The sequence below is a fragment of the Mytilus edulis genome, chromosome 11 (assembly GCF_963676685.1).
Source record: "Mytilus edulis chromosome 11, xbMytEdul2.2, whole genome shotgun sequence".
Lineage (NCBI taxonomy): Eukaryota > Metazoa > Mollusca > Bivalvia > Mytilida > Mytilidae > Mytilus > Mytilus edulis.
Window position 1 is genome coordinate 45342214 of NC_092354.1, and position 10963 is coordinate 45353176.

General features: G+C 30.6%; 1 protein-coding gene across 1 annotated transcript; it reads right to left on the bottom strand.

Moving 5' to 3' along the window:
• Positions 1 to 6144: 6144 nt before the first annotated feature.
• Positions 6145 to 9127, bottom strand: LOC139495672 (uncharacterized). The gene is made up of 4 exons (XM_071283993.1): positions 9080 to 9127; positions 7836 to 8021; positions 7533 to 7586; positions 6145 to 7101 (listed from the first exon to the last, which is right to left on the bottom strand). Exons 1-4 carry the CDS (start codon positions 9123 to 9125, stop codon positions 6677 to 6679), a joined length of 711 nt encoding a protein of 236 aa, XP_071140094.1. The 5' UTR covers positions 9126 to 9127; the 3' UTR covers positions 6145 to 6676.
• Positions 9128 to 10963: the final 1836 nt, after the last annotated feature.

Below are 10963 nucleotides of genomic sequence, written 5' to 3' on the forward strand. Positions count from 1 at the left end.
ACCAACAACTACAACCACTGGACCAGGTGCAACAATAGGAACAGGCGTAAGAGCTATAACAACCACAACAACATCATCAACCTCCAACATTTCGTCAGGTAGGACAGTACTGCCTCCTACAAACAGTCATCTATTTTGAAAATTGAGACATTTAAAGGTGACAATACTCAAAATCCAAAGACTTGGTTAATTAATTTAACCAATACTGAAGTTTTTATGAAGTTATTCAAACTTCCGAATACGGTTTCATTACACTTGATACAAATGAACACAGAACTGTCGATTTCTGGATAGGAACTAAATCCGTTTAATTTTCTTGAAGATTAGAAATTTTCATGCATGTGATCCTGTTGCATTTAAAATTTGTGCAATCGATATCAATGAAGATCAGGAAATTACAAGAAAACAAAATGTTAGCAGGTATATAGATGGTCCCAAGAAATGTATACTTATATAGTTATTTAAAATTAAATGTTAATTATCAAGGCTTAATTGATCACCTGAAAAAAACAGGTATTAATCTTTAAAAGAGGGCCCTTTAAAGTTAAATAGTTCCATTAATATTAGACGAGGATTAATCTAGAAACCCAGTTATATTGTCTATGTCGTTCCGGTTTCATCAAGTAGACATCATTAATAAAGAAATTTAACAGATAATTGACATTGCGTATAGTTAAAATGTCAAATTATCAAAGTGTGTTCCAGGTAATTTTTATACAGGTAAATAAAAATAATTTCGACATTAACAGTTCTTATATAAGAATACAATTTGAAAGAGTCAAATACGAGATTTTCATTTCGAAAAAATATTAAGTCTGTACTCATAAATAATATTGAAATCAAATTATCAATCCGCCTTAATAGAGTTACATACATAATTCTCAATTCGTAAAGAGATAAACATCTGGAACGCGTCGATTACGACTAGGAAAAAAACCTTTAAATTTAGTGTTTCGTCATAAGCACCGAAGTTGAGGCAGAAATTCTTAAAATTACGATTCAAGCCTAGATGCATATAATTGACATTGCGTACAGTTAAAATGTCAAATGATCAAAGTTTGTCCCCAAGTAATCAATACACAGGTAAATAAAAATAATTTTGACGTTAATAGTTCTTATACGGAATTAGGATTTTACAATTTGAAAGAGCCAGGATTCTCATTTCGTAAAGATATTAAGACTTTAACAATAATAATATTGAAATAAAATTATCAATCCGCCTTGACCGATCTATATGATACTACAGATAGTACTGAAAACCAGAGGCTCTCCGATGGTGATCGTAACATTTATTATGAAACAGCCAGCACTGCGTAGGTCTACCAATGTAATCGTAAGAAAAAATGAAGTGCCTCTGCATGGCTTTGCTGAATATAAGTATGATTTTCGTTTTTTGAGAAATCCTACTTTTAATATGCTGCTAACATGTTTACGTGTCAACATATGGTGGGTGCCAGGTTATTAACTAGGCTACGTCACATACAGGTAATCCCAAATAATATTGTCAGTTGTGGTATCCACGACTGTAAATGGAGATCGTATTTTACCATAATTCCCTTTCGTTCTTAAATTTTCAGCAATCATGGACACCCTTGTTAAATCATCCTGACTCTATTTGTAATAAGTCTCACCAGTTTCACCAAACGAAAATAATTTAACGGACCAATTGGTATTATCAGTGAAATAACATAGTTGTGTTAAGGCAGTCTCGGGAAGCCACGTCACACAGGTACATTGAAATAAGAAAAATATCGTTGACATAGTTAGTACAGAATAAATGTACACGACGCGCTTTTTACTGTAAAGAGCAGTGTAGTAAAATTTAGATTTTATCAGTTTCAGTGAGGTATTCCATTTCTCTGACATATCAACCTGTCAACAAAAGGTGGGTCCCAGGTTACTAAGCTACGTCACATTCAGGTAACCGAAAACAACTTTGTCGTATGTAGTATACATGACTTTAATCGGAGATCGTATTCACCATGGTTCCCTTTCGTCCTACAATGTACGACAAACATCGACACCCCTGTTAAATCTACTTGACTGAACATAAAACAAGTCTCATGAGGTTGATTAAATGAAAATGATTGATAGGACTACAAGGTATCAATACTAAAACGACAAAATTATTTTATGTCTTACCTGATATGCCACGTCACACAGGTGGGTTCACAATGGTACATTGAAATAAGAAAAATAACGTTGACATTGTTAGTACAGACAAATGTAAACAACAGGTTATATATATCAGGTATTGTCGCAGTTCAGAATAAAAATTCAACAGATTAGCTCAAAGCATTAATAGAGTTATCTTATCTACTTTTGAAAGATGTTAATGAAGCTACCATTGACACAAAATTAACAAAAACAATGATTATTATAGATATATATTAAATGAAATGTAAAACAATCGACAATTGCTGGTTAATCTATACTATTAAACAAGAAGACCTCATTTTTGGTGTCGCTTCTCTTCTTTCCACAATAAATTAGTCAACACGCCTCTGTGTCTTATAGGTACAGTGCATAGTCGCATTTGTCATCCATTCATATGATTATTCAGATTGAGTTATTTTGGGAGAAAAACGAGAAAAAAGGCATCCGGATATTGTCCCGTCATTGGACGAAATTTTAAGTCTCATTAGACTTCCGGTTTGCGTTTTTCTGTATACTGTATTTTTAAAATTCTATCTGCTATCATTTTACAAGTTTACTATCACGGCGGTCACATAATTTATTAAATAGAGAGGGTCTGTATACTATATCAATGACCACCATGGATCGATTAGTAAACTTAAAATTGAAAGTAAATACACTATATTTATATAGTAATGAATGTTCATAATATACATGTTTAGATAAGCGCTAAAATTATTCATGTGAACGTTTGATACCTTTTCTGAAATTCTCCAGTTATTAAATCTTTTACAAGAAGATGTGGTATGATAGCCATGTTGAGACAACTCTCCACAAGAGACCAAAATTATACAGAAATTAACAACTATAGTTCACCGTACGACCTTCAACAATGAGCAAAGCCCATACCGCATAATCAGCTTTAAAAGGCCCTGAACTGACAAGGTAACACAATCCAAACCTGAAAACTAGCGGCCTTATTGATGTACACAAAAATGAACGAAATACAAATATGTAACACATAAACAAACGACAACCACTGAATTACAGGCTCCTTACTTAAATGTTCATAACATACTCAATGTATTATGTTCATATTGAAATTGATAGAAAACCAAAAATTGGGAATTTTGGAAATAAAGAAGGAGGGATATAAAAAAAACATTTTCCTGTCCCCAATAACCTATGACTTATGATACTTTTGCTGAAATTCCCTACTAAATGTATTATGTTCATATTGAAATTGATACAAAACCAAAATTGGGAATTTTAGAAATAAAGGAGGAGGGATAAAAAAAAAACAACACATTTTCCTGTCCCCAATAACCTTTGACTTATGATACTTTTGCTGAAATTCTCCAGTCATTCAATATTTTACATAGTTCTTTCAACAACACTTTACATACTATAAACTACGCTCTGAATGCCCGCGATTTCGCGGGTGTGTTCTAGTAAAATTATAAAATAAAATAGTAAATGTATGAAATACATGTTATAATTAATCAAGGGGTCTTTGAGGTGTAAATAAGGTACAGTATGTTTGATTTAAATCTGTATTTATGTAGTATACTTATGCTCTGCTTAAACCATAAGGAATTGTCTATTGTGGATTTTCTTTTAAACTTTGAAATTGAACATTTACATTATGATTTGAATGGGTCAAGGGATAATATTTTCTGGGTCAAAGATAAACAACAGACAGCATAATTTTTACTTCATATTATACTTCATGTAAAATTCTGTGTTAATGTAAAACCTACCACATGTCTCATTTGTGCAAGTCCAACTACAAGCTCTGTTAAACATGTTTGCTACAGTAGGGGGCTCATTGAAGTCTACCAGATGGATTATGCAATTACAATTTTCTGACATAACTTGCACTATCACCACTTCCCTCACATAGCCTTCCTTGTTGAAACTCCATAACTCCATATGGTTTATCAAACCACTTTCCACAACAAAGTTTCAAAGGTGTATTAGTAAGAATTACAGAAAATATACCTGAGGTTCACTATTTACCTAGTGTACTGATTTATAAATCTCACTTTGAAATTATATGATGAAAATGGAAAGAAAGACATATCTGAGTCCAAAATATGTTTATTCACGAAACATTTTTTATCATAGTTTATCTAACAGATGAATATTAGTATGCAGCATCACATCTTGAAACATTATAAACAAGTTTTGTTAATGACACTACCTTTCATACTAACTTTGATAGCTTAGTAAAAAAAAAATCATACAAAGAAAGACAACTCTAAATGTTCTATCAAATTAAAATATCTTGATAGGGAAAAAATGAAATCGGTTATGCATCATGGCACTTTTATAGACGATAATTTAAAAAAAAATACATAGGAAAATCACAATCTTGAAAACTATCATGTTCATTGCACTTCAAATAAAATCATCAATGAAAAAGTTACCTAAAATATTTACAATGAACTAAAAACTACATGAGCTAAAAGTAACATGAAAAAAAAATCACAACCTTAAATAAAAAAAAAAACATTATTGCATAGTCCCTGAGTAACAATGTTATACAAACATGTAACCTAGATATAAACATCAGATTGACCCCCAAGGGTGACTGGGGTATAGAAATATGGTCACTTGGTCTTCTCTTGACCGGCAGTAAAACGCTTGCCGAAGTGGGGCGTCCGTTTGGCTGTGCGGGATGTATCAAGTTCGCAGTCACGTTCGGTCAGAAGGGGGACGTTAATTCCGATGCCTCGTGTAAAGAGAGTGCCACGCTCTTTGCACGTTAAGAACCCTTGCAACAACTCTTTGAGGGGTCCGTAGGTAGCCTGTTGCAAGGCTAAATTTCTGTCCCTATCCAATATACCCTCCTTTTCCGGTGGCAGTCCAAATTTCCCCGTCCATCATCCCAGATGGCCTCTATTGTAACAACCTACCTATTGTATTTATTGTGAACTTGTTCTCGTCCTGAATATGCATGAAATATTTGCCACTGGACGTTAAGCAACAATCAATCAATCAATCAAACATCAGATGAAAGGATGGTTCTTCCCCCTTTCATAAATAACTCACGACATTAAAAACAACATATTTAATAAAAAGTAATCATAAAATATACATTCATCATATAAAACATTCAAAGTAACAAAAACCCTATAAGTAACAACCTTTTGTGTATTTTTTTCATACAATGAACAACATTAATGGAACACTATTTTAGCACCATTTTCATAATAAAAACTTGGGACTAGAAAAATGTCTTTGGTCCATAAAACAGTAGTCTTCTAAATAAGACAAGTCGTAAAAGCATCAAAAGTTACATAAAGTATCAAAAAGGAAAATCTTTTACAAAAAGAAAGATATGAGACAGTTTAGTGAACACTTCATATTACATATCAACAGTAAGAATAAAAAACTAATATAAAAACAAAACAAAGAAAAAAATATATATCAGCCCAAAACCTATTATATACATTATGTTGGAATGATATGGTTATAAACTTATGAACACTGTTTCACTAAATGATGTGTACACAAGGAAAAAAATATTTCTTCAAGCATCTTACTTTAACAAAAATAAAATTCTTCAAGACAAAACTCAAACAATATAAAACAGTGTTTACTAATGAAAAGCTTTTTGAGAATTTGAGCAATATCACATGATATATAACAACAATCAGAACATTGGGACAGTATGTACCTGAAAACAAAATTACACCAACTGTTACAATCATAGATTTTAAAAAGGGAACACTACAACATTCCTGAGTATTTGAGCAAAAAATTATCATAATATATCTATTTACACTTTTTACACACTTGTAAAAAAAAAGAAACTACTTTGTTTTAATTTAGTTTGACCCAGTATGTTTTAATTTAATTTGACCAAATACTGGTGTAATCACTGAACAAATATTTCACACAGAACACTTTCTTTTGTAGCACTATTTAAAAAAAAACAATTTAGAAACATACTTAGCACCAATTTATAACTGCAAACAATAACAAAAAAAAAAAAAAGTACAACATATCTTTTTTTTATTTTTCTTGATACAAAAGAGGTAAAAACATGTTTTAAATTTCTCATTGTGTTATCTCAGAAATTTTTCAAATATAGTTTAGTTATCAATATACAAAAGATAATTTATACAAAGACTATATTGATTGATGAGACACTTAAAATATGGGACTTGGCATTGTATAATCAACAACAAAACTTAAAAACAATCCTGAGTATTTCACTGTGCATGCATATAAAAATTGAAAATCTATTTACATTCTTTTGAAGTCACCAAATACTTTAAACCTATATTATTTATTTATCCCCAAATTTATAGTCTAATATTTTCACACTGGTTTGAAAAAGTTAAAAATGAATGAAATTTAAAATTTGTTTCCCCCAAAATGTAATGCTTTTCACTAAACTATGGTCAAAAGTTATTTAATTTTGTTTTAATTTAAATCTTGCATTTAGTATTTTTGAATAAAAATTTAATCTAAAAAAAAAATAATCCAAATATTATCAAAAAATAAAACTAATTTCATTCACATATAAGATTCACATATAAGTCTCTTCTGTTAAGGGGGTCTTTATACGGTGACTTCTGGTTCGTCTGGCTATGGGGGGTGTTGGATCTTTTATTGGAGGTGCAGATGGTTCTGGCGATGATTCCCTATTGAAACTTTCAGTGTCTGATGAGGAGGAGTACGTACGGAGGGTAAAAATAGGTGGGATGTCTTCAATTGATCTCAATCTAGGTCCTGTTGGTCTTTGGGGGGTGGATATTTCTGGAACGGGAATGATGGTGGGTAATTCGAATGATGGAGTTATATCTAAAGTGGGTATCTGAGTGGTTAGTGTCGAATCCTGTTGTGATCTGGTAATTGGTAAATAAGGCAGTTTCTGGTGTCTCATTCGGTAAAGCATCTTGCCTACGACCAGGGAAACGTATGCAACAAATAGTCCCGACACTGTCCAAAATACTGCAAAATAAAAAACACATTTATATTCATTGTATAACCTTACCACAATAAATTGATATTTTTACTTGCCATGACAGAATGTAATGTTATTTCTTTTTTTTTCCATTGTATTTTTTTCATGTAGAATTAAACATATACTGTTTAGTTGATCAAATACCAATTCTCCTCATTTTGTGCAAAAGTACAACTATAATGCCAAACCATCATTCACATTTATGTATTAAACCCTTAATTAACATTTGAAAAAATATTATTTTCTATTAGGGTTAAACAAAACTACAGAACTTACATATACAGTGTTATACATCTATAGCTAAAGAACTGCCATAACCTGTGATAATTTACCAGATCGTTTGTATTGCCATGATCTTGACTTGATACAGACATTTTAATTGAAATGGTTATTCAAACAATAAAAGATTTTTATGTACCTGTCATAAATACATCCATTTTCTGTAAGTAATGTCCCAGGTCTTTCTTCTGTTCTAAAAAAAAAAGAAAGTAAAACACATTTAAATAACTTAAAAAAGTCATATCTCAAATTATTTTTATTAGTCATGAACAACACTAAAAGTCTTACTAAATGTATGTGCATCCTATAACCTACATTGTTAACAATATAAAACAGAAACTTGTACTGTTAAAATGCTTTATTTTTGAAAGATCTTATAATTTTATATTTTAGATAAACAATCATTTTCTATTTTTACATATCACCTTTTTTGTATCATTACCTGAATGTGGTTCTTTGCTGTCTGTGGTCACCCTAACTGTTGTGGTAGGCCATGCTTCTTTGAGATCACTGGTTGTTGAATCCCTAGTGGTGGGCCATGCTTCTGTGTGGTCTGTTGTTGTTGTTACACTTCTAGGCTTGGTGGGTGTTTTTTCCTTCCTTGTCACTTCTAATATGTTGTCAGGTACTGAAAAAAACAAACATTTTTAACACAAATATATCTTTATAAAAATATACAAAAGGTTGTCTTACCAATTGTCTGTTAGAAAAAAAATTTTTTTTTTTACAATAGAATAAAGTCAAAAATAAGTTCTGTCCAGTAAAACACCTTTAAAATCATTGTATGGGGGGCCATTTTTGGATTTTAATTCATTTAAAGTATTATAAAAGATTTGACACTTTGGGAATATATATATAAATTTTATAAACTTTTTAATATATAATTTATGTATATAATATATAAGGTGGTTAATTTTCTCATTTGATTTGTTTTACATTGTCATTTCATGGTCTTTTATAACTGACTATGTTGTATGAGCTTTGCTCATGGTTGAAGGTTGTATGGTGACCTGTAATTGTTAGTTTCTGTGTCATTTTGGTCATTTATGGAAAGTTGTCTCCTTGACAATCATACCACATCTTCTGTGTTACATTACAAAAGTTATTATCCCTTGAGTAAGGAGACAGTCTTGCAGGTCATTCATTATTTGATCAAGTGACTTACTACTGGCCAGTGCAATAAATTTGTTATTGCATAGTACTGTCAAAGCAGATATTTTCATGTGAACTTTATATTTTGTTATTTTCTTTGGTGGCACATATTGGACGTAATCGTATAATGCATTGTCTGTCTTTAAACTTGTGGTTCAAAAATAAATAATATATTCTCCCATGAGACTTTTGAAAATAAACACAGTTTTCATTATTTTGTTAACCACAACATAATGTCCATTTTCCCACCAAAAGTACAGCTGCTAAATTTATGAAATACATGTTATAATCAATCAAGGGGTTTTTGAGGTGTAAATAAGCTACAATAGGTTTGATTAAGATCTGTATTTAACTTATGCTGTGCTTAAACCATAAGGAATGGTCTTAGGTGGATTTTCTTTAAAACTTTGAAATTGAACATTTACATATCTTTTGGTAGGTTGATGTGTAATATTTTCTTGGACAAAGTTTAATCACAGACAGTATTATTTTTTTTTACTTCATATAAGAAACTGTGTTAATGTAAAAACCTACCACATGTCTCATTTGTGCATGTCCAGCTACACTCTCTGTCAAACATGTTTGTTACCGTAGGGGGCTCATTGAAGTCTACCAGATGTATAATACAGTCACAACTTTCTGACATCACTTCTACAATCCTCACTTCCCTGACATAAACTTCCTTGTTGCAAAAGCAAACGGCCGAAGCTGTGTCATACTGACATTGACCATTTATAGTTGTAATAAAGATGAATAGAACTGATACAATTTGAAACCACGCCATTTTTGTTTTGAAGAGAACGGAAAAGAGGTCGGGGATGAATGGAGAACCTGTTGGGATAATATCGAATGTCGCTAATTGTTTCAGTTAATAAGAAGGAAAAAAACCCGTTGTAATTATTCTTATTTGTTGTAAATAAAATATTAATTCAATTTCGGATTATATATATATATATTATAAAAGAAAATAAATTCAACTCCATGACACTCGAGCTACCTTCTTACGTTAGAAGATTCGATATAGAAAAACTAACTGTTCTCTAAAAACACTAAGTACCAAAAGGTTACGGTTAAGGACATGATTTTCATTCGTATACATATAGGTAAATACTAAGGTTATTCATACAATTTTGATTAAAATCTGTAAATGAAAATATATCAATAACCTGATATAACATTGAATATTTTTTTTTAAATGTCATCCATTATTGTAATACTGTTAACAATTGCAGTACTCCACATTGAGAGGAGTAAATTTTATATAATAAAAAAAAAAATGTTCCAGATATATTATTTTAAGCATTTGTTTTATCCACATAATTTCTCCTGTGTACATTTAGTTGAATCCTAAGTCCTATGTACTAGAGTATTAATACAGTGTTTTTTCCCCCATATACATTTTATAAAACCTACCATCACTTCATATTTTGGATTGCTCATTTCATACAATTCTTCATTCTTCCCGATGTGTAAATTGATAAACCTCAAAAGATGTAAAAATGATAAAACAATAATTTAATGGGAAGTTTCAAACTATTATGTAGTTTACATAATTATTTGTTATGTACAGATTCATATCTATTGTTTAAAAGGGTCAATTAGAAGATCTGTAAATCTTAGATTTTACAGTTACTTATTAATTATGTAACATTTTTGTATAAAATATACATTACTTTCTTTTTAACAGCACAGGTCAACAGATAGAAGATATTGTAAGTACTAAAACTATTCTTTTTACACTTAGATTTTTCAAAAATGTTACTTTTATAAATATAAAATATTTTATCTAAAAAGTCTTCAATGATTGTAGTAAAAGCATTGATTGTAACAGTGTTAGTACTGTGTACCTCCATTTTCATTTTGAACATCCTTGAGCTTTATGTCATCCTTGTACATGTTATACTTGTTTCATTTGAATTTTGTAACATTTGCTCCTGTTTATCTTATTATTTATTTAGATTGGTTTCTTAATTTAAATTATAGTGTGTGTGTGTGTGTATTTTTTTTCCTGTTGACATTATTGTATTTTTAATTATAGTAATTACTGGAGGTTTTTTTCCCAGGTATAATCAGATTAAATTTATTATGGAAGGAGCAGCAATGATGAAACAAGAGCCTCAAGCAAATGATGTTCAGACAAGGTATTTAATAATTTTTCATTACTGTTATTATAATTGTTCTTAATCATTACAATATAGATAATGAAACTGAATAGACTGAATCTCTTACATTTTTGATTATAAAAAAGAAGATGCAGTATGATTGCCCATGAGACAACTCTCCACAAAAGACCAAATAACACAGAAATAAACAATTATAGGTAGCCATATGATCTTCAAGAATGAGCAAAGCCCCTATCACATGGTCAGCTATAAAAGGTCCCACCATGACAATGTAAAACAATTCAAACAAGAAAAT